The sequence below is a fragment of the Carcharhinus amblyrhynchos genome, chromosome 26 (assembly GCF_965287045.1).
Source record: "Carcharhinus amblyrhynchos chromosome 26, sCarAmb.v2.hapA, whole genome shotgun sequence".
Lineage (NCBI taxonomy): Eukaryota > Metazoa > Chordata > Chondrichthyes > Carcharhiniformes > Carcharhinidae > Carcharhinus > Carcharhinus amblyrhynchos.
In genome coordinates, this window is record NC_137349.1 from 12,233,426 (window position 1) to 12,257,077 (window position 23,652).

The 23,652-nt window shown below is 45.2% G+C and overlaps 1 protein-coding gene across 1 annotated transcript in view; it reads right to left on the bottom strand.

Annotated features, from left to right (window-relative positions):
- The window catches only part of LOC145358806 (3',5'-cyclic-AMP phosphodiesterase 4C-like), a 307,845-nt gene that overhangs the window by 239,260 nt on the left and 44,933 nt on the right, over positions 1–23,652 (bottom strand). Inside the window, exon 3 of the mRNA XM_080213112.1 lies at positions 8,596–8,819. Within this exon, the coding sequence (XP_080069238.1) occupies positions 8,596–8,819 (224 nt within the window). The remainder of the gene's footprint in view (positions 1–8,595; positions 8,820–23,652) is intronic.

A 23,652-nucleotide genomic window follows, 5' to 3' on the forward strand; every position in this document is an offset into this window, starting at 1 on the left:
TTACGCGCTATACAGATAAAGCATACTATTCATAGAGAAGGAAACAAGAGAGTGCAGAATGTAGTGTTACAGTCATAGCTAGAGTGTAGAAAAAGATCAACTCACTGCGAGGTAGGTCCATTCAAAAGTCTGACACAGCAGGGAAGAAGCTGTTCTTGAATTGGTTGATACGTGACCTCAGAATTTTGTATTTTTTCCCGATGGAAGGAGGTGGAAGAAAGAATGTCTGGGGTCACAGGTTTAAGGTCCAAGGGGCAAGGTTTAAAAGAGATGTACAAGGCAGATCTTTTACACAGAGGGTGGTGGGTGCTTGGAACTCGTTGCTGGGGGAGGTAGTGGAAGCGAGTACAATAGTGATTTTTAAGGGGCGTCTGAATAAATACATGAATAAGATGGGAATAGAGGTCCCCAGGAGGGTAGGGGATTTAGTTTAGTCGGAAAGCATGGTCGGTGCAGGCTTGGAGGGCCGAAGGGTCTGTTCCTATGCTGTAACTTTCTTTGTGCTTTGTTCTTTGCATGGGGTCCTAAATTATGCTGGATGTTTTGCCGAGGCAGCGGGAAGTATAGACAGAGTCAATGGATGGGAGGCTGGTTTGTGTGAGAGAATGTGCAGACTTAGAATCAGAGAATCCTACCATGCAGAAGGAGGCCATGAGGCCCATCAAGTCTGAATAGTCCACAATTCCACCCAGGCCCTAATCCCCATAACCCCATGTTTTTATCCTAGCCAGTCCCCCTGACACTAAGGGGCAATCTAGCATGACCAATCCACCTAACCCACACATTTTTGGACTGTGGGAGGAAACCGGGGCACCCGGAGGACGCCCACGCAGACATGGGGAGAGCGTGTAAACTCCAGACAGACAGCTACCGAAGCCAGGAATCGAACCTGGCGCTGTGAGGCCACAGTGCTAACCACTGCACCGCCGTGCCACCCATAGCTAGAACGTGGTGTTCCCATGCAAATACTTACTGCTCCTCCTTTAAATCATGCCCTGCGCTTTTTGAAGGTGGGTTTTAATTTGCAATGAGTTTAACATAAGCCAGTTTAAAAACTCTGTCCATGTTACAGAAAAAAGGAAGATATCTATCACTCAAAACCAGAAAAAAAAAGTGTTAGGGTCAACTCCAAATGAAAACCAGAAATCATTTAAATACAGAAAATTAAATCTGGTTAACTTGACAAAACAGATTACTTTCATTAAGTACGGAATTATGTTTAAGGAAAGCTATCGTTTTGAAATGATACACACACACACGCACTGAGCTGTTATCCATTATCTTTATTAGTCCTCGCTGAAGAGAATGACACAATGTTTTTAAAGTTTTGCGTGATGCACCATGTGTTCTGTTACTGCTCTGATGAACTCTACCCGAATTTACAGAGCTCCTTAAATAAGGGAAAATGTCCCAAGCCACGCCATGCACTGTGGAAAAGAACCAAACAAGGAAGAAGGAGCTGGAAGTGACTCGCTGGAGTTGGGCTTTCGTGGAGAGTTTAGACATGGAGGGATCGGGAGAGGAATGGGGACTCAGCAGCAATGGGACAGTTAGCTTTGTGGAATGTGGAGGTGGGGTCGGGGAAGGGGGGAAGGGAATGTGGAGGTGGGGGGGAGGGAATGGGGAGTGGGGAGGGCGGGGTGATGAGATCTAGAAAAGGAGGATTGGAAAAGTTAGGAGGGGTTCTTGGATGGTGGAGCTCTGGAGATAGGATGAGGCAGGTCCAGGAGAAGATTTATAGCCAAGCACACAGTTTAAAGTTAATGTGATGACTGATACGTTGGTAAAGTGGAAGACAATGAAGATCAGCGGAGGAGATGAGAAGCTTTTCCCAGTGGATTTACAAGATTTGACCAGCCAACAGCTTCTTAATTCCCCAGTGTTCATCAGCATTACGACAGCAGTTCTGAAGCCTAATTATTACTGCTACAAATAGGCTTACATTAACACTGCAATGAAGTTACTGTGAAAATCCCCCAGCAGGAAGTTCTTTAGCAGAAGCTGCTAAAGAGGCTATGAAAGGACAGAAGGAGGCTGTTTCGCCTCTCAAGCCTGCTCCATCATGTGATGAGATCCGATCTGATCCGTATCTCCACTCCTGGACCCGTCTCAGTTCCATATCCCTAAACTCTTTTGTGCAAAAATCTATCAGCCTCTGTTTTGACAACTTTTTATTTTGCCAAACCTTCTCCGATGAATCCCTCGTGATTTCCTGACATCATAGAATCCCCACATCGAATATGCACCAACGCTCCAAACAGCATCCGTAGCGACCCTATCCCTGTAACCCCACATATTTATCGCGCTAACCCCCCAACCTACATTTATTGGGACACGAAGGGGCAATTTAGCATGGCCATTCAATCCTTGATTAGCTCGGTGTAGTTTTAAGGTGGATCTGAGCTTCACCCACTGGGGAAAGTCTGTCAACTCCTTTCATCATCTTAAAACCCTCAATTCAATCACCCTCAATCTTCTTTAGCCACGGAAATTATTTAGTCAGTGTCCTTCTCATTACCCAGCACCCGACCTCAGTGAAAACCTCACTGTTCTTCCCTACTCCATGAACAACAGTAACTGCGAAGTCCCATACATTCGAGGCAACACATTTCCAGTGGAAGCATATCTGACTGCCCAGCTTCTGAATAACGATCGAAGCTAGAAAAATGTACTGGACACAAAACTAATTTAATGATTGTGAGGATGCAGAAACAGAGACCTGTCTGTCTTGACACAAATGTGCATAATGCAAAATCATTGTCTTTAATCAGATGTTGCTGGATTGACATTGTGCGTGGCAGGACCTCACCACAAACCCCTAATTACCCACAACAGCAACAATATTATGATTCAGAAAAAAATTACCTACTTATAAAAGACAGAGCCTGACACAAATATCAATAGTCCCTACATGCTGTCCACGCGTTCCAGTAACAAATACTGCACTCGCTGTTCCTTTCCCCCCCTCCATCCTCACCCCCCAATCTACTTGTTCCCCCACCCCTCCCCTACCTCCAAGCACAAGAACAACCTGCATTTCTTTAGCATCTTTAACATTGCAAAACGCCCCCAGGCCTTTCTCTGGAGTAATTATCCGGCAGAACTTGCCACCAAGCAGCACAGCAGCACAGTGGTTAGCACTGCTGCCTCACAGCGCCAAGGAGCCGAGTTCAAGTCCCAGCTTGGGTAACTGTCTGTCGAGTTTGCACGTTCTCTCCATGTCAGTGTGGATTTCCTCTGGGTGCTCCGGTTTCCTCCCGTACTTCAAAGATGTGTAGGTTAGGTGGATTGGTCCTTGTGTCAGGGGATTAGCAAGGTAAATACATTAGGTTACAGGCCTGGGTAGGGTTATTGTTGGTGCAGGCTAGATGGACTGAATAACCTCCTTCTGCACTGTAGGGATTCTATGATTCTAGACCAGGTGATCCAAATCTTGTGGATTTTAAGGAATATCGTATTCCTCTGGGTGACACAGTGGCACAGTGGTTAGCACTCCTGCCTCACAGCGCGAGTGACCCGATTTGATTCCCGGCTTGGGTCACTGTCTGTGCAGCCTGCACATTCTCCCCATGTCTACATGGGCTTCCTCCGGATGCTCCGGTTTCCTCCCTCAGTCTCAAAGGCATGCTGGTTAGTGACATGGGCCATGCTGAATTCTCCCTCAATATACCTGAACAGGCGCCGGAGTGTGGCGACTAGGGAATTTTCACAGTAACTTCATTGCAGTGTTAATATAAGCCTACTTGTGACAATAATAAGTAAACCTTTTAAAAGAGAGGATTAGGGAGGGAGTTCCAAAGTTTAGGACAGAGGCGACAGCAGAAACAGAAACCCGTGGGAGAGTGATCAGAATCAGGGATGTGTAAGGGGCCAGAACTTGAGGGGCACAGAGATCTCAGAGATGGAGGGAGTGACTGAGACCGGGAGGGGCAAGGCCATTTGAAACAAAAATGAAAGCCCGTAAAATTGAGAAGAAAAGTAAGTTAGGAAGCTGACAGGGGAATAGGATTTGGGTGTGAGCTAGGATAGATGCAGCAGAGTTGGGGGTAAATCTGATTTATGAAATTGAGGAGTTGGGGTGGGGGAGGCTGGCCAAGTAAGTGTTAGAATAGTGAAGTCTAGAGGTATCAAAGTCATGGGTGAAGGTTTCAGCAGCAAAAGAGCGGAGACAGCGGCAGGGACAGATGCAACAGAGGTGAAAGCCAGTGGCGTGATTGATGGAGAGTTAATCTTCCTGGAAGCTCATCTCAGGGTCAGATACGGAGCTAAGTGTTTCTTCAGAAGGAACTCTTCAAAATGCAATTCATGAAAATACAACAAAACTTACTCCAATTTATAAATCAAAGAAAGGGTATCGCTGGGCTGATACCGGAGATGAGGGGGTTGGATTATGAAGAGAGACTAAATAGACTGGGTCTGTACTCGTTGGAGTTTAGAAGGATGAGGGGGGATCTTATAGAGACGTATAAGATAATGAAAGGAGTAGATAGGGTAGAGGTAGAGAGATTCTTCCCGCTTAGAAAGGATAGCAGGACTAGAGGGCACAGCCTCAAGATAAAGGGGAGGCGGTTTAGAATGGAGTTGAGGAGGAACTTCTTCACTCAAAGGGTGGTGAATCTCTGGAATTTTCTGCCCGTTGAAGTGGTGGAGGCTACCTCGCTGAATATATTTAAGTCACGGGTAGATAGGTTTTTGATAGACAAGGGAATTAAGGGTTATGGGGAGAAAGCGGGAAAGTGGAACTGATCCACTTCAGATCAGCCATGATCTTATTGAATGGCGGGGCAGGCTCGAAGGGCTAGATGGCCTACTCCTGCTCCTATTTCTTGTGTTCTTATGTTCTTATAAAGAAACATCATTGCTCCAAACATGTGGCCTCACCCTGAGCCACTCCAACCTCTCCACAATTCTACATAGTTCTTTATTTATAGTGAATCAGCTGGTTAGCTGACTATTACATCCCTCTGTAATTGGTTCCATGGTTTACTGGGTCAGCTGACCCTTACGTCCTGTTCCCATTGGTCACATTACATCCAATACAAAGTTGTCACTGGCTACATTCTATTACTAAGAATGTGAATAATTTGGTTCAGTGTTGAGAGGGATGGAGACGGTGTCTAGGGAATGGAGTCTGGGGTGAGTCTAAACACAATTGCCAATCTCCACCCACCAATCAAACCTTATGTCAGTTCGGTAAGTCAGAATGTCACAACCTTCACCTGAACCAACATCAAATCAATGTTTCTATTCCTGGAATCTCTGAAACTCTGTTTTATATTCAGAAGAATTCTTAATGAACCATCTTTGAGAAATGCCTGATTTAAATATCCCTGCTTGTATTCAGAGGTGAATCGTTCTGAATAATGAATATATTAAAATTAGATTCCTTTATCCGCAATTTTAGAATGAGCTTTACTTGCAAAATGAGCTGGCTTCTTTGTGTAATTTCCCATGCCTGTTACTTTAACAATCTCTTCACGAACCTCTTACTTATGTTTCAATCCTCATTTCCCACATGACAATAATGTGTTCAGCACCACTCACAATTCCTCAAGTGCTGAAGCAGTCTCTATCCATATGCAACATGACCTGGACAACAGTGCAGCATGGGATGATAATTGGCAGAAAATGTTCACACTAAACAAGTGCCAGACAATGACCACTTCCAATGAGAGAGAATCTAAGCGTCTCCCCTTATTGTTCAACAGCTTTATTATCACAGAGTAAGCCGCCATCAACATCCTGAAACAAGAAACTGAACAGCCATATGAATACTGGGGTTACAAGAGCTGGTCAGAAATTCTACAATGAGTAACTCATCTCCTGACTCCCCAAAGTCTGTCCATCATCTACGTGGCACAAATCAAGAGCATGATAGAATACTCTCTGGTTGCCTGGATGGGTGCTGCTCCAACAACAAGCTCAACACCATCCAGGAGAAAACAGCTTGATTTGTACCCCATCTAGCACCTTCAACATCCACTCCTTCCACCACCGACGCACAGTGGCACTATTCAAAAGATGCACTGCGGCGACTCACTAAGACTCCTTCAACAGCACCTCCCAAATCCACAATTACTACCATCTCGAAGAACAACAACAACCTGGGAACTCTACTATCTGTAGGTTCCCCGCCAAGCCACTCATCATCTTGCCTTGGAAGTATATACTGTTCTTTTACTGTCACTGGGTCAAAGTCCTGGACCCCCTTCGCTAACAGCACTGTGGGTGTACCTACACCACATGGACTGCAGCGGTTGAAGAAGGCAGCTCACCACCACCTTCTCAAGGGCAATTAAAATGGCCATGAATGTTGACCTCGCCAGCGATGCTCACATTCTACAACAAATAAATAAAACGATTACTCTACTTTCTAGACTGTTTCGGAGCATAATGAATTGGTAAAAGGAGTTACAAAAATGTGACTCCTTTTCACCTCTTCACAATTTCAATGTCTTTAGTTGGATATAAATCTTCATACTGGTCCAGTCCAGCCGTGATATGGAATGAGCTGTACTGAATGTGCAATATTCATTCTCGAACCCAACATACATTCAATCTGCAGTTAAAGAGAGAAGGGGAAGGCAGTAAAAACAATCAGAGTAAATGGAGCATTAAAGTCGGCAGCCTCTGACCAGACATGGGTGCAGGATCAGACTGGGGTAGCAAACGGCATAGAATGGGGGAAAGTGAGCTAGGATGAGAGAAGGTAAGGATGGAGTGCGATTGTTGTGGGGCAGGAGTGAGATGGGTGAGAGAGTCGGGAGATAGGCAGGTAAGGGTGAGAGAGGACAGTGAGCGCAATGACAGGAAGGTTTGATTTTGACCTGCCTTGCAGGTGAACATTCATTGGAAGCCCAAGAGACCAAAACCTCTTGGAGGGGACGCAAGATGAAAGGGAATCGATGTTCACGTTACATTCTGTAGATTTCCAGAAATGGATGAAGCATTCATTTCAAGATGCAGAGTTTGCAGTGTTGAGGTGAGGTGGGAACGGAAACAGAGAAAGGTCATGTGAGGACGAGGATTGATATCTGTACATTTAATAATCATTGTCTCTGCACTGATTCATTTCTTCATGATGGACCCTGTCAACGGAATGAAACCCACTTGATCCCATCCACTGTGCGATATACGGAATCCACCATCAACCATCCAGAGAACCCATTCAACACTGAAGGAACCTTAGAATCCACAGCTACAACTAACAAGCAGAACATAACTGAAACCAAAATCCACCAGGCACATTTCCTTCACAGACCAGGAACAATATTCCTTGACGTGGGATGCAGGTATATTCAATCCATAATATAACCTTGTCCATCCAACTTAACCTGCTGTTGACACCATCATCTCTAACTCAGGAGGTATAGGTTCAAACCGCATCCCAGAGACTCAGCCACAAAATCCAGACTGCAATTCCAAGTGCAGCACTGTGTCAAGCTTTGTGTCAAGTTTATTTATTAGTCACAAGTAGGCTTACATTAACACTGCAATCAAGTTACTGTGAAAATCCCCCAGTCGCCACACTCCAGTGTCTGTCTGGGTACACTGAGGGAGAATTTTAGCATGGCCAATGCACGTCTTTCAGACTGTGGGAGGAAACCCACACAGACATGGGGAGAACATGCAGACTCCGCACAGTGACCCAAGCCAGGAATCAAACCCGGGTCCCTGGTGCTGTGAGGCTGCTGTATTGGATGGTAACTCTGACCATACACTAAACAAATTCAAGCCTTGCTCCTGTCCTGAAATTTGATGAGCGGCTAATTCAGCCTTGCCAGCAGCCTGCAGGCTTCCAACAGGAAAGAACGTGCAGTCCTCATTCTCCCATTGTCCTCCTGTTAAGTCTCCCAGTGCCCTGCTGTTATTTATCCTTCAGCCAACACAACACATCGTTTGGTCTTTTATCTCACTGCTGATAGTGGGATCTTGCTGTGTGCTGATTGACTGCTGCATTCCCCTACATTACAAAAGAGAATACACTTCAAATATTGTTTCATTGGTTTAAATTAGGGACGTGCACTTATACAGCACTTAACAGCCAATGAAGTATAAGAACAAAGTGTAGTCACCATTGGAGCATAAGAAATGCGGCAGCCAATTTGTGCACAGCAAGCTCCCACAAACAAAGGTGATGCAATCCAGGAAATTTATATTTTGGGATGTTGATTAAGGGATAAATATTTGCCAAGAAACCAGGGAGAACTCCCCTGAACAATTGCAAAATAGTTTCACATCCAACCGAGAGGGGTCTCAGTTTAATAACTGACTGGAAAGACAGCCCCACCGACAGTGCAGCACCCCCTCAGCACTGCAATCGGAGAATCAGCCTGGATTTTCTGCTCGAGTCTCTGGAGTGGGAATTGGACCCGCAATCCTCCGTCCCAGAGGCAGGATTGCTGCCCACTGAGGTATAATCAAAGTTCTTTGCATTACAAGATTCAGCAAAAGAATCAGAACACACACACACACACACACACACACACACACACACACACACACTAACCTCAACCAGTTTAACCATCATCAAATAACAGGGATTCCCTTAGACGGCCCGAGCTGAGGAGAATAGAGTAAAACTTGACCCCTTACCTGGAGCTGGTGCTTTGGGTTATCGCTGACAATGGTTCTCCTTGTGCGGGGACAGTTATCCTCAACCCCTGTTCCTCTTTCGGCAACCTGCATCCCTCGTATAGCGCAGACTGTCGCCATGACAACGGAGGAAGCTGCAGGGTTCCGGATGAGCGTCTCTTGACCAGGCCGAACATGGGCGGTTGACCCGGTGGCGATAGCAGATCAGTCGAATCTCTGATTCTCTGAGGAGTGGGAAAGTAAAGGACAAGAGTTTAGGAAACTAAGAAAAGTGGTGAAAGAAACAGTGCCATTTTTAACAGCGGGGGTTGCGTGGGGGTGGGGGGGTGGCCATGTGGGGAGGACACTTGACAGAAACAAACCTTTTGTGAATGTTTTCATTGACACAGGATGTCACCCTTGCGAACAATCTCATCAAACCCATCCGAACACACAAATATTCAACCATCAAAACAAACATATGAACGTATAAATGGACAAACACACGACCACACAAGTATGTGAACATACAAAGATAGGAATGTATGACTCAAGGAAATAAACAGTTTCAGCCTTTTTCTTAAGTGGCCATAGAATCCTAGCTGCAGGAGGCCTTTCAGCCCATTGAATCTGTACCAACTCTTCAGCAGAACATCTTACCCAGCTCCTGTCCCCGTAACATATATTTGCCCTGTGAATCCCCCTAACATACTCACCTTTGGACACTAAGGGACAATTTAGCATGGCCAATCCACCTAACCTGGACATCTTTGGATTGTGGGAGGAAACTGGAGCACCCAGAGGAAACCCATGCAGACAGGGGAGAATGTGCAAACTCCACACAGACAGTCCCCCAAGGCTGGAATCGAACCTAGGTCACCGGTGCTGTGAGGCAGCAATGCTAATCGTTGTGTCACCGTGCCACCCATGATGTTGGCTGAGGGATAGATATTGAGTTGAGACAAGACACAACTTCCCTGCTCCAGTTTCATGGGAGCGTTTACACTTATTCAAGAGGGCAAATGGAAGGTTAGTTTAATGTCTCATCCAGGATTTTATAGCCTCGCTCGAGCGAGACTGGAAATTCTCGCCTGAGGTCAATGGACATTTCCGTTGTCCGCCCCTCACCTGCTCCGATTCCGTGGCAGGTGAGGTGGTAGAATTTAGACTAATATCTCCAACTGTAAAGCGCTCCTTCAGTATTGCCCTGGAAGTGTGAGCCTGGATTCAGGGTTGAAATCTTGAGAATGAGCCTTGCAAACAATCCTGTCTGACTCCGAGGTCAGAGAGAGAGAGAGCGTGTTACCAACTGAGATGGAGATGAGAAGGCAAAGGCAAATTGTGGATTAGTGGCAAAATGGTGCCAAGTTTAGGACTGAAGAGGTGATAGGTTAAGGAGGGGAGAAGAACGACAGTACTGAAAGGGGACATCCCGTTGTGATACTCTGTGTTGCTGCCTCTTCATTTGGCTTCCTGATTAGCAAACAGAGACTGTATCACCATGTCACCAAGAACTGGAGTACGTCAAAAACTGTGTTCTGAGGAATGAGTTTCATAACCATCGATGGCATGATGTTGGAACTGCCCACACATTGTAAATCTATGCATAATTGAATCGACTGCAGACAAAGCAATAATTCCTGTCCAGCAAGTAGATTAGAGGCATTAAATAATCAATAAAATCATCAAGCTGGAGCTCTTAAGACAAGTTAAAATGAGAGATTTGGAGGACGACATCAAATGGGCAATTACTTCTACACTGAACAGTGTGACAGAATTTTTATACAGAGGCACTGGGAGGAAAACTTGCTTAGAGATTGTGTGTGTGCATGTGTGCGTGTATGAGTGTGAGTGCGTGGAGTGTGTGTGTGCGTGCGTGTGTGTGTGTGCATGTGTGTGTGTGTACATGTGTCTGTGTGCCTATGGCACAGTAAGTAGTCTCACAACACCGGGTTAAAGTCCAACAGGTTTATTTGGTAGCACGAGCCTTTGGAGCGCAGCCCCTTCATCAGGACTCACCTGAGGACTTTAAGCTGATGTTGTGAGACTACTTAGTGTGCCTACCCCACCCAACGCCAGCAACTCCACATTGTATGTCTATGGGTATGTGTACATGTGTGTACATGCAAATGTATTTGTGTATATGGATATGTGGATATGGGTGTGTGTGTATATGGCTATGTGTGTGCATATGGATGTGTATATAGGAGTGTATGTATGTGTGTATATGGGTATGTGTATATAGGAGTTTGTGTGTGTGTGTGTAGCAATGTGTACATAGGAGTGCGCATGTGTGTGTATATAGGATTGTCTATATAGGAGTGTGTGTGTGTATATGGGAATGTGTATATAGGAGTGTGTGTGTATATATGGGAGTGTGTGTGTGTGTGTGTGTGTGTGTGTGTGTGTGTGTGTGTGTGTGTGTGTGTGTGTGTGTGTGTGTGTGTGTGTGTGTGTGTGTGTGTGTGTGTGTGTGTGTGTGTGTGAATGTGTGTTTCACATTATCTGCACATTTTTAAATTGCGCTCTGTACCCACAGGTTCCACTGTGGGTAGCATCTCTGTCTTAGAAACTTCAGCTTTGAGTCTCAGCCCAGCATCCTGGGCAAAACCTGGCCAAACATGTTGTGTATGCAAACCTTTCCCCCATATACCAATAGCAGACAGTGAGAGAGGAGAGATTCCTGATCAGTGCTGTGATGGAAAGGACATTGGGACCTCAACAGTCACTAGCAAACTGGGCTATCTAAGTGAAGTATGACACATCACCACCACCGGCCACATGTTCCTGTTGTTAATGCACTCTCAAAATAACAGTGGAAACCTGGGTAACTTCCTCCAATTTGTAACACGACCGTTCACCATAAATGTTTCCTACCCCTTAACCAATTTTTATTGCTATTGCCCCTTCCATGGGCTTTAATTTTGCTTACAAATCCCCAATATATAATACCTGAACAAACATCTTTCAAAAGTCTATATACACAGCATCGACTGCACTGCCTTCATTCAACAAGATAGGGGTTCCAGTGGCAGAGTGTTGAACTTGGGCGGCAGATTTAAGCTGATGGGCAAAAGAGCCAGAAGTGATATGAGGAAACGTTGAATCACAGAATCTTACATTGCAGAAGAAGCCCTTCAGCCCATCGAGTCTCCACTGATGCATGAAATGCCCTGACTTGCCCCGTAATCCCATTTGCCAGCACTTGGCCCAGAGCCTTGAATGTTATGGCATGCCGACTACTCATCCAGGTACTTTTTAAAGGATGTGAGGCATCCTGCCTCTGCCACCCTCTCAGGCAATGTATTCCAGACCGTCACCACCCTCTGGGTAAAAACGGTTTTACTCAAATCGCCCTTAAACCTCCACCCCTCACACTTGTGTCCCCTTCAACTAAAGGGAACAGCTGCTCCTATCCACTCTGTCCATGCCCCTCATAATCTTGAACACCTCAATCAGATCGCCCCTTAGTCTTCTCTGCTCCAGAAGAAACAACCCAAGTCTAACCAACCTCCCTTAAATGTTTCATCCCAGGCAGCATTCTGGTGAATCTCCTCTGCACCACCTCAAGTGCGTTCACATCCATGTGGCGACCAGAACTGCACACAGTGCTCCAACTGTGCAGTGATCTGGAAGGCGCTATCTGAAAGAGCAGTGGCAGCAGGTTCGATAGGAACTTTTGGATGAATACTTCAGGAAAAGCAAGGACTAGGTCCAATTGGGAGCTCTGTAAAAAAGCTCAACAATGGATTGACTGAGCTGTAACTTTCTATGAGTCTTTACCATCGTTAAGATGATGCCAAGGATCCGAAAACCATGCTTTCTTTCAGGACCACCTTTCAGCCTGCAACCAATGTGTTACGACTGAGTGATAAGGGGGTGAACTGGCTCCCCCCTATCCAACCTCCTCAAGTCAGTCACAACAAAGATTTCTCTTTCTGTTTCAGCTCGATATGCCTTTGCCAAATCCAAATGTACTTACCTAATCAACTGTGAGCGATAATAAGCCAAACAAAGTTTTCTTGAGTTGAAGAAAGAGCAAATTTATCAATCACTAAAAGGCGATTAAAGATAATAAAAACACAATACCATGTTTTTGGCCCACATGCAACCATTTGGGCTCCACACGCACACACGAACACATGGAGATAAGGGGAAGATAAAGTCCAATGAAAATAGTTAAAATAATACAGTTAAATGTCCTTTGATTGTCCTTAAGGTATAGATTTTAAAATGCTGTGGTTGATTTGGAATAGCTGGTTTTGTGGATGTGGTTAGATGTAGAATATGTTGCAATTATGAAGAGATCTCAGTTCGCCAGTAGATTTCTAATAAAGTTGGCTTCCAAACTGGGTAAAATAGAGGGAGGGAGTGTAGTGTCCTGACTGTGTTAGGGGTTGTGGGGTTTACACAAAAAGAAGAGACTTGGTTTGCACACGAGGATTCAAGCAACACAACAGGCTTTATTGAGGAGCTGCTCTCTCTGCACTGCAGAAAATAAAACTGAAAGTAAAACAGCAACCTGAACACAGACCTAAATAACATGGTACGAAGTCTGACACCAGGTTTAAGTCCAACAATCAAGTTAAACCTGGAGTTGTCAGACTTCGTACTGTGTTTACCCCAGTCCAACGTCGGCATCCCCACATCATGACTAAATAACATCACCATCAAATCATGTGTTCAGCTCTTAAAGCAGCCTGCGCTTTATAAAAAATATATAACATCCCTCTCTTTTTCACAACAAACAGAATCAATAATATTCCAAAGACAGTACGACCGATCATTAATCATTAGACACAGTCAATAAAAAAGTCAATCAGGAAGTTATTGGTTCCTCTTTGGTTGTACATGACATTGTGGAATTTGTCTGTCCTTGACCTTAGAAGTATGATTTGTAACTTCAGTGGACACTTCTTCTCTGAAACTAATTCAGTGTCAATCTCATATGGTATGGTAGCAAAGACACACAATTACCAGGCACCTCAGATTCAACCAAGGGCAGAATTTTACCGCATGTCCCCCCAAGGTTCATATGATTCTGCTCGAGGCCAACAGAGCATGCCATTCTCAGAGCCTCGCCTGCACCCCGAATCGGGGCGGGCGTGCCGGTAAAATTCCAACTTAAGTCTTCCGTAGCAGCATTCACAACACGAGGGACTAAAGAGGTTGGTACTTCTGATGATGATTCTGAAAAATTATTGCGAGATGACCACAATTGGTCAGCAGGGCATCACCAAACTAGTTCAAGTTTGGTTTGAACCGTGTAAGAAATGTAACCTATTTTCACTCAAATTATGGTTGGTATCCATTTCTCACTTGTGGCAGAATTACACTATAAACACTCAGTCTCCTTGTTGAAATGAGTGTTATTTTGCTCTCGCTTCTCGTCTAGCAACTTCAGATTGTTGTTGATGCTCGACTATCTCTGAAGTTTTTGGAGATAAGAACAAATCAAATGCAGTTCTCAACTTTCTCTTTCAGGATAGTAATGTTGGTGAACTTTGGGTAGTTGCATGAGTAATATTTCTCTAAGATGTCAAGAAGCTATTCATATGACATGATAACAAACTTGCTCCTTCGAAGCCTTTAAAGAAAATCTCAAGGATTTTATGAGTCTTTTAGCTAATCCATTGGCTGATGGGTCATAAAGTGCAGATTTTGTATGCAGAATACCATTTATTTTTAAACATTTATATGTTTACGTTTGAACTAGAAAGAGCGCAGAAAAGATTTACTGGGATGTTACCCAGGACTTGATGATTTGAGTTATAAAGAGAGGCTGGATAGACTGGGACTTTTTTCACTGGAGTGTAGGAGGCTTAGGGGTGATCTTCAAGGAATCATAGAACCCTACAGTGCAGAAAGAGGCCCTTCAGCCCATTGAGTCTGCACCAAACATAATCCAACCCAGGCCCTACCCCCATATCCCTACATATTATACCCACTAATCCCTCTAACCGCAGCTACCCTGGACACTAAGGGGCAATTTCTTAGCATGGCCAATCAACCTAAGCTGCACATCTTTGGACAGTGGGAGGAAACTGGAGTACCTGGAGGAAACCCACGCAGACACGAGGAGAATGTACAAACTCCACACAGCGACCCGAGCCGAGAATCGAACCCAGGACCCTGGAGCTGTGAAGCAGCAGTGCTAACCACTGTGCTACTGTGCTGCCCAATCTACAAAATTATAGTGGTCTATAAAATAATGAGGGGCATAGATCAGCTAGATCAGCTAGATAGTCAATATCTTTTCCCAAAGGTAGGGGAGTCCAAAGGTAGAGGGCATAGGTTTAAGCTGAGAGGGTTGATTTACAAAAGTGTCAGAGGGGCAATTTTTTCATACAGAGGGTGGTAGGTGTCTGGATCAAGCTGCAAGAGGTAGTAGTAAAGGTGGGTACAATTTTGTCTTTTAAAAAGAATTTATACCGTAACATGTGTAAGATGGATATAGAGGGATATGGGTCAAATGCAGGCAATTGGAATTAGATTAGGGGTTAAAAAAAGGACAGCATGGACAAGTTGGGCTGAAGGGCCTGTTTCCATGCTGTAAACAGGATTTTTTTCAGCAGTCGGTTCCATTATTGGTGCCACTTTGTCTGTACCTGACAATACAAGTTGTTACTGCAGCAGCACATTTGATTGTAATTGTTCAAATGTTATTTTAAACCTGGGCTAATACTGTTCTATTATTTTAGTGTTTTCCCCAGGGTCTTTTCAGAGTGGGGCTTGATTGACAAACATAGAATTCTACAGTGCAGAAGGAGGCCATTCAGCCCATTGAGTCTGCACTGACCACAATCCCACCCAGGCCCTATCCCCATAACTTCATGCATTTACCCTAGCTAGTCCCCCTAACACTAAGGGTCAATTTAGCATGGCCAATTCAGCTAACCCGCACATCTTTGGACTGTGGGAGGAAACTGGGGCACCCAGAGGAAACCCACACAGACACAGGGAGAATGTGCAAACTCGACATATACAGTGATCCAAGCCAGGAATCAAACTCAGGTTCCCTGGCTCTGTAAGGCAGCAGTGCTAACCACTGTGCCACCATGCTGCCATCAAGTAAGGTCATGTGACAGGGCAGGGCAAAGGTCATGGAAAGAAAGCCAGCTCAGTTACTGCTTGGAATCTGTAGACAGCAGAAATAGTTGTGTCTCTCTCTCTGGAGATTGGAGACTGGCACTTACAAGAAATACGTCTCTTTCTCTGAAGTCTTGCTGCTTAAAGGTAGATCTTTCTCTGGAAACTGCTGTATGGGAGTCTGAAGGCACTTGATACTCCTCTGTATCTGTCCAGAGGAGTCAAAAGGATGGAAATCTGGCATCCACGTGAGCATATCTGTTTTTGGGCTAATTGGTTTTGAAAAAGGATGCAAGTCTGTCGGATATTGCTTAAATTAGAACTGTAGATATAGATAGCTGTTAAGAATTATACTTTGTCATGTTTAAATGTTTTAATTGGTATAAGTTATACTCATTCTTTTTGGTGTATTCTAACTGTGTTCTTAAATAAAGTTTACTTTAATAAAAACTACCTAGTGTGCCAATACAATCACACCTGGAGTGAAACACCTTACATTCACGACTATCACCAAAATCAAAAAAGTTGGGGTCCAGGGTATCTTCACAATATACCTTGGAATTTCTGATCTGGTCCCTAACAAGATGAATTGTACCTTCAGAGATCTAGCACAGTCACAATGGGCTGAATGGTTTCCTTCTGTCTGCTAAGTATTCTATGATTCTCTCTGACTCCTTCCACCCTCCCATTCACACACAGAATCATAGAATCCTACAGTGCAGAAGGAGGCCAATTGGCCCATCTAAGTCTGCACCGATCATAATCCCAGCTGGGCCCCACACCCACAACCCCATGCACTTACCCTAGCTAATCCCCCTGACATCGAGGGGCAATTTAGCATGGCCAATCCACCTAACCCGCACATCTTTGGACCTTGGAAGGAAATCGGAGCACCTGGAGGAAACCCACGCAGACATGGGGAGAACGTGCAGACTCCACACAGACAGTGACCCAAGCCGGGAATCAAAATTGGGTCCCTCTGTCAAGTTGAGGTAGAGTAGAGATGGATTTAAGGGAAAGCACACTGGGGAGAAAGAGTTAGGTGTTTATGCCGTTTGGGTGGGAGGAGGCTTGCGTGGAGCATAAACACCAGCAGTTGGACAGAATATCCTGTTTATGTTCTGTATACTCAATGCGAGATTGATTTAAGAGATTTGGAACAGGGAACCGGAGAAAAATCTGCACACAAAGGGTTGAGGAATTCACTTTGCTGTGTTTATGTCAACATTCAAGATAAAACTAAATAGATAGGGAGATGAAGGAGAAATGGATTAAAGGGACATGGCAAAAGGTGAGGGTGAATGTGATCAGGACCTTGGCTCACTTGGAAGGAAAATATTGACTGGGATGGCTTCGATTGAATACACTGCGAGACCTGCTTCCACAGGCAGGAAGTTTCTGTAACCAAAGGGACAGACATTCAGGATAATGGGCAAAAGAAGCAGTGGGGTGATGAAGATAATTTTTTTTTGCAGTTAGTTATGTTTTGGAATACACTGTCTGAAAGGGTAGCAGAAGCTGATTTTATTGTAACTTTCAAGAAGGGAATTTGATGAACAGTATCATAGAATCGCTACACTGCAAAAGGAAGGCCATTCGGCCCATCAAGCCTGCACAGACGACAATCCAACCCAGCCCATAGCCTGTAATCCCATGTATTTACCCTGCCAATCTCCGTGATCCACACATCCTGGGACACTAAGAGAGAATTTAGCATGGCCAATTAAGCTAACCCACACATCTTTGGACCATGAGAGGAAACCGGAGCATCTGGAGGAAACCCACGCAGACACGGGGAGAACGTGCAAACTCCACACAGACAGAAACCCGAGGCCAGAATTGAACCCGGGTTCTTGGCGCTGTGAGGCAATCACTGTGCCACCATGCTGCCCAAGTTCTTCAAGTGAAGAAGCTTGCAGGTCTCTCGGGAGAGAGCAGAAATTGGGGCTAATTAGTTCACTCTTTCAAAGGCTCAGTACAGGTACAGTGGTGCAAATGATCTCTTTTAGTCTTGAAGATTATTGGATATTAGTAGTTTCACTTAGTCAACACCAGCTGAGTCAATACAACCAGGTTTGTCAATCCTGGCGACAAGGTTTAGATCTGTCGAGGGACCAGCACGTTAATGGCAGGGATGGGGCTCAGGTTGGGGCAGGGGGGGTTGACTGGCTCGTCCGTCCTGGAAGCAAAGTCAGCCTGTGTGTGTGGGGGGAGGGAGGGCGGACTCGCTTCATGCCAGCCCACTCCACAGCCATTATTGTGGGCTAACTAGGTTGCCCACCATTCTTCAGCCCCTCACTGAAGAGGTGAGCTGCCATCCTAAGGAGCTGCAAACCGTCCTCAGTGGAAGCCCAATGGATCCTGGAGCACTAGCAGTCCAGGAGTCTTGAGTGGGTGGATTTGGGCAGTTTGTGTGGGGTGTGGGGGTGGCGGGAGGTGGGGGGGAGCGGAAATCAGGAGGGTGTGGTGTGTTTTATAGATCAGAGATGTAGACCGGAATTTTAGTGGAGCACTCGCCCGAGACTTGTAAGATTGCACCAGAGCCCAATGGAGAATGACATTTAGCAAGCCTCACCCAACCCTCTGGTAAAATCCCCCTCGTAGGAAGAGAGGAGAGGCCTTTCTTGGAGGGAGGCACACACTGATACACTCCCTCCCAATTCGTTGAAGATAGTACCCCCCCCCACCTTCCTTTCCATCATTTTAAGAAGCTTTTTAAAGCAATGGCTTGCCCACATCCACTCTACTGCACATGCTAACTCTATTATAATCAATAAACTTCATCCTTCTTGCCTCAATCATTTCCATTTTAATCAAGTGAAATTACAACTAACTCCTGGGAGGCAAGGATCGGAAATGTAGATGACAAGCTCGTGAACAGCATTAGAGACAAGTCAGATCTCTTCAGCAACTTATTGGTGGAAAGTTAGACCTTTCAATGCTCAGAGTCCCTAATCTAATCTCTTTGAACTTGAATTAGTGAGAATGAAACATGACTTAATCACACAGCAATAAATCTATATCAGTCACTTTGTTCTCCGTATAAAAAGGCCGGAGAGTCCTGACAATCCTGCAAAGATGCTGTTCTGATATTGTGGAGGTTTCTCAGCTCATCGACTGCTGAAATCCTCACCTCTGCTTTTGTTTGACCATTGACACGACCAGCCCAAAAGCTCCCAGGCCCCCAGTACCCCCAATTAGAAAACTCTTACTCTCATTTACAAATCCCTCCATGGCTTCACCTTACCCTCCCCATTTCTGTAATCTCCTCCAGCCCTGCATCCCTCTGAGATCTCTCTTCTTTTCCAACTCTGGCCTCTTGAATATCTCAATTTTAATTGTTTTACCTTTGGTTGTTGTCTCTTCAGTTCTCTGGGGCCTAAACTCTTGAATTCCCTCCTTAAAACTTTCTGCCTCTCAACCTTATCATCTCCTCCTTAAAGACACCCCTTAAAACCTACCCAAGCTTTTGGTCATCTGTCAGTAAGAATGCCAGTAAGCTGACTACCCAGCGCCAGAGTAAAGACTCTCAGTTATAACACTCTCTCTGTTACACTATCCCCCAGTATAAGACTCTCAGTTGTAACATTCTCTCTCACACTATCCCTCAAGTATAAGACATTCAATTAGAATGCTATCTCACACACACTGTTCCTTAGTATGAGATTCTCAGTTATAACACTCTCTCACACACTGTCCCTCAGTGTAAGACTGTCAGAACACTCTCTGTTACACACCCCACACTCAGTATAATAAGGTTCTCAGAGTGAATTTTCACTTTGGGACAGAAATCAGCAGTCAGGATTGTTTCCTGATCCTGAGCCTACTCCTGCGATGCAGAGAAAACAGTGACTCTCCTGAAATTAAGGTGCTCCTTAAGTAACATTGTTCAGACAGGTTCCCTGCCCAGTTAGGGGAAATGGTTTATGAAGCCAGAGGGCCCATCAGAGGCTTTCTATCCTCAGAGGAGCAGCAGGACGTAATGAAGGTCAGTAAGTACTCAAAATAAAAACACAAAGAGGCAGCCAGGCCGCCTGTGTATGTGGGGAATCCCTCTACAGCTTGACCCAGGTAGGTGGAGAAAGCCTGTATGCCTGCCCGCTACACTGGGAATGATATCCAACCCCATTCCCAAATAAAGTGTGAGACCTGGAAACTCTGCTTTCTGTTCCACCCCACATTTAATTGCCCCACCCATCGTGGGAATCGGAGCGGGAGTGGGACGGACAACTGGAAGGTCTGATTCGATTTGATTTATTATTATCGCTTGTATTAGTGTACAGTGGAAAGTACTGTTTCTTGCGTGTTATATAGACAAAATACACTGTTCATAAAGAAGGAAATGAGAGAGTGCAGAATGTAGTGTTACAGTCATAGCTAGGGTGTAGAGAAAGATCAACTTAATGTGAGATAAGTCCATTCAAAAGTCTGACAGCAGCAGGGAAGAAGCTGTTCTTGAGTCGGTTGGTACGTGACCTCAGACTTTTGTATCTTTTTCTTGATGGAAGAACGTGGAAGAGAGAATGTCCGGGATGTGTGGGGTCCTTGATTATGCTGGCTGCTTTGCCGAGGCAGTGGGAAGTGTAGGCAGAGCCAATGGATGGGGGGATGGCTTGCATGATGGACTAGGCTGCATTCACGACCTTTTGTAGTTCCTGGTGATCTTGGGCAGAGCAGGAGCCAGACCAAGCTGTGATACAACCAGATGGTGCATCTGTAAAAGTTGGAGAGAGTCGTTGACCTCGGGTGTTTTACGGTGTTGGGTTCAAACGAGGCTGTAAAGCCCCGGCCAATATTTGTCTTAGTCCCAACATCCTCTCTGTTACTTTCTCCATCATTAGCACACAGCAGCAAGAACAACACCACTTGTGATGTTGAAAATGATTTTGAAAATCAGTGCAGTTTTGTAGGAAAGGATTAGCATTAATATATTTATGACCTCGGGAAGTCTCAAAGCTCCTCTCAGATGATCAAGTACTTTTGAAGTGATACTGTTCTAATGGTTGCTGTGTTTCCTACAATCAGTGCACAGCAAACGCTCACAAACAGCAATGAATTGAATGAGGAGGTATTGTTTTTTAATGATGATAAATACTAGCCAGGACACTGAGGAGAATTCCCCTGCTCTTCTTCCCATCATTGACCGGAAGGGCAGATGGAACCTCAGTTTGATGTTCCGTCTGAGAGATCCATCAGAGCGAATTCAGGTGTTTCCCATACAGAGACTCCTACGCGGTGAATGCGGGAGACTTTCATCGCGTCAATAGCACAAACAGCTCGGTGCTTCTGGAACTAACTGAGACGTCAAGAAGTCAGGAGCTGAAATCCCACTACGATTAACTGCGAAATTAATTTTCACATCAGCGGTTCCCATGAAAGCTGAGAGATTGTGGCAAAAAGATTAAGAACTAATATCTTTCTTCAGGAAAGGCCACGTCAGCTCCCTTCCTCATCCAGCCCAGTTCCAAACTCCTGTTGCTAATCGGATGGAGACAGAAACAGGGTGTAACAAATAATGTGGGCAGACACAGAGGGTGGACGGTACATTCACTCTGTAGCTAATTGGTAATATAAATAGTAGGTAAATGATTGAGAATTTACAAAACTCAATCTGACACCATATGATCTCTGGACTTTAATACAAGAGTTCAGTAAAACTGTCACATTTATTCTATAACTTAAGCAGTTCTGCATTTTGCAATGTATTGGGTGGGATTTTCTGTGAATCTCACCCCGTATTTCGCGGCGGTGAGAGGTGACCCGCCAGTGGCGGGATCTTCTGATCCCATTGTTGTCAACAGGGTTTACCGCTGAATCTACTGGGAAACCTACTGGGCGGGGATGCTCCATCAACAGGACCGGAAAACTCCACCAGCACAAACAGTTCCAGCCATTGGGCGGGATTTTCTGGCTGCTTCTGCCAGCGGGAACTCCCGGTGTCACAGACAGCACCCCCACCCACCGTCCCCCTCCCCCCCCCCCCCCCCCCCCCCACCGTCTCTCCCCCACCCCATCACAGTTGGACAGCAGCCACCATGATGGTTTTTGAATAAACCAATTCTCTATCTGAATGCCCTCACGGTAACTGGGTCTCTGATTCATCTCGCCGTTGCTTCACTGTCACTGGGTCAAAACCCCGGAACTCCCTCCCTAACAGCAGTGTGCGTGTACCTACATCACAGGGACTGCAGCAGCTCAAGAAGGTAGCTCACCGCCACCTTCCCAAGGGGCAATTAGGGATTGGCAATAAATTCTGGTCTAGCCAGCGATGCCCACGCCACATGAATAATTAAAAGCAGATATATATTCATAAGCAGGGACCATTTCTCTGAAGGAATATGTGAAACTTAATTGAAGATTGATATATTATTGTTAACCTAAAGTATTTAGGGACTTGGGGTGAAAACGGATTATTAAATTGCAAATCAGCTGTGATGTAATGGAATAGTGAAGATGATTGAGAAGTTAAATGATTTTGGAAAAACTCTGCCTCAGATCACTTCAAGCACCACTTTCCAATTCCCAGCTGTCTAAATTTTGTTCTCCATTCACTGTGACATTTCTGTTCAATCACACCCTCATCCCTGCCCTTTAATGACCTGACAAAAAGAATCTCACGCACTCTCAGCCCAAGCACTCCCATTGTACAATACCCGCCCCTGCTGCCTGAGTTCATTTGAATGTTTATCTGACTGATGCCAAAACATGGTGGTGAGCTGCCTTCCTGAATCGCTGCAGTCCCTGTGGTGTAGGTACGCCTACAGTGCTGTTAGAGAGCGAGTTCCAGGGACACAGCAACAGTGAAGGAACGGCAAGATCAAACAGGGACCCGGTTGCTTAGGAGAGCATTCAGAAAGATAATTGGTATCTGTGCCGTAAACCTCCTATGGTTCTGTAAAGTGCTGTAATTTGTGAGGCTACAGATCAAATGCTGGGAAATGGGATTGAAACGTGCAGCTAGTGTTTTATTTTGTAATGTTTCTACGGTTCATTCTTTGCCAGATCTGGCTTGATCACACAAACACTACCCTGTTCGTTATGACCAAAGCGACTCACTACTCCAATGTGATCTGAGAATGTTCATTCATGGGGTGTGGGCATCGCTGGCTGGATGTTTATTGCCCATCCCTAATTGCCCCTTGGCTCGCTAGGGCATTTAAGGGTCAACCACACTGCTGTGGATCTGAAGTCACTAACAGACTAGACTGGGTAAGGATGGTAGATTTCTTTCCCTAAAGGATATTAGTGAACAAAATGAGTTTTTGTTTTACAACAATCGACAATGGTTTCATGGTCATCATTCGACTTTTAATTTTAGATTTTTATTGAATTCAAATTCCACCGTCTGCCATGGTGGGATTTGAACCCAGGTCCCCAGGGCATTACCCTGCATCTCTGGATTACTAGTCCAGTGACCATACCACTCTGCCACTGCCTCCTCCTAATCGGCTAATCCCCCACTCCTTGTTTCTCCAGAACAAGCTTGCCACCTAAAGTTTAAAAGCTTAAAGCTTTAAAGTTTATTTATTAGTGTCACAAGTAGCTTACATTAACACTGCAATGAAGTTACAGTGAAAAATCCCCTAGTTGCCACACTCCGGTGCCAGTTCCAATCCACTGAGGAAGAATTTAGCATGGCCAATGCACCTAACCATCTTTCGGATTGTGGGAGGAAACCAGAGCAGCCGGAGGAAACCCACACAGACACGGGGAGAATGTGCAAACTCCACACAGACAGTGACTCGAGGCTGGAATCGAACTCGGGTCCCTGGCGCTGTGAGGCAGCAGTGCTAACCACTGTGCCACCCCATCTCCCTGAAGGATAAATGCGAGGAGCTCGTGCATTTCTTTGTCACTCGGGTTGAGTTTATTTCTTCAGCTGCTTTTGCGACTGCCTTCTCTAACGACTGGGTCATACGTTACCAGCGTCCTTGCCTTTCTCTCACATATTTCTCTTGTTTCTCTCCCAGCTCTGGTCATGACCTTGTC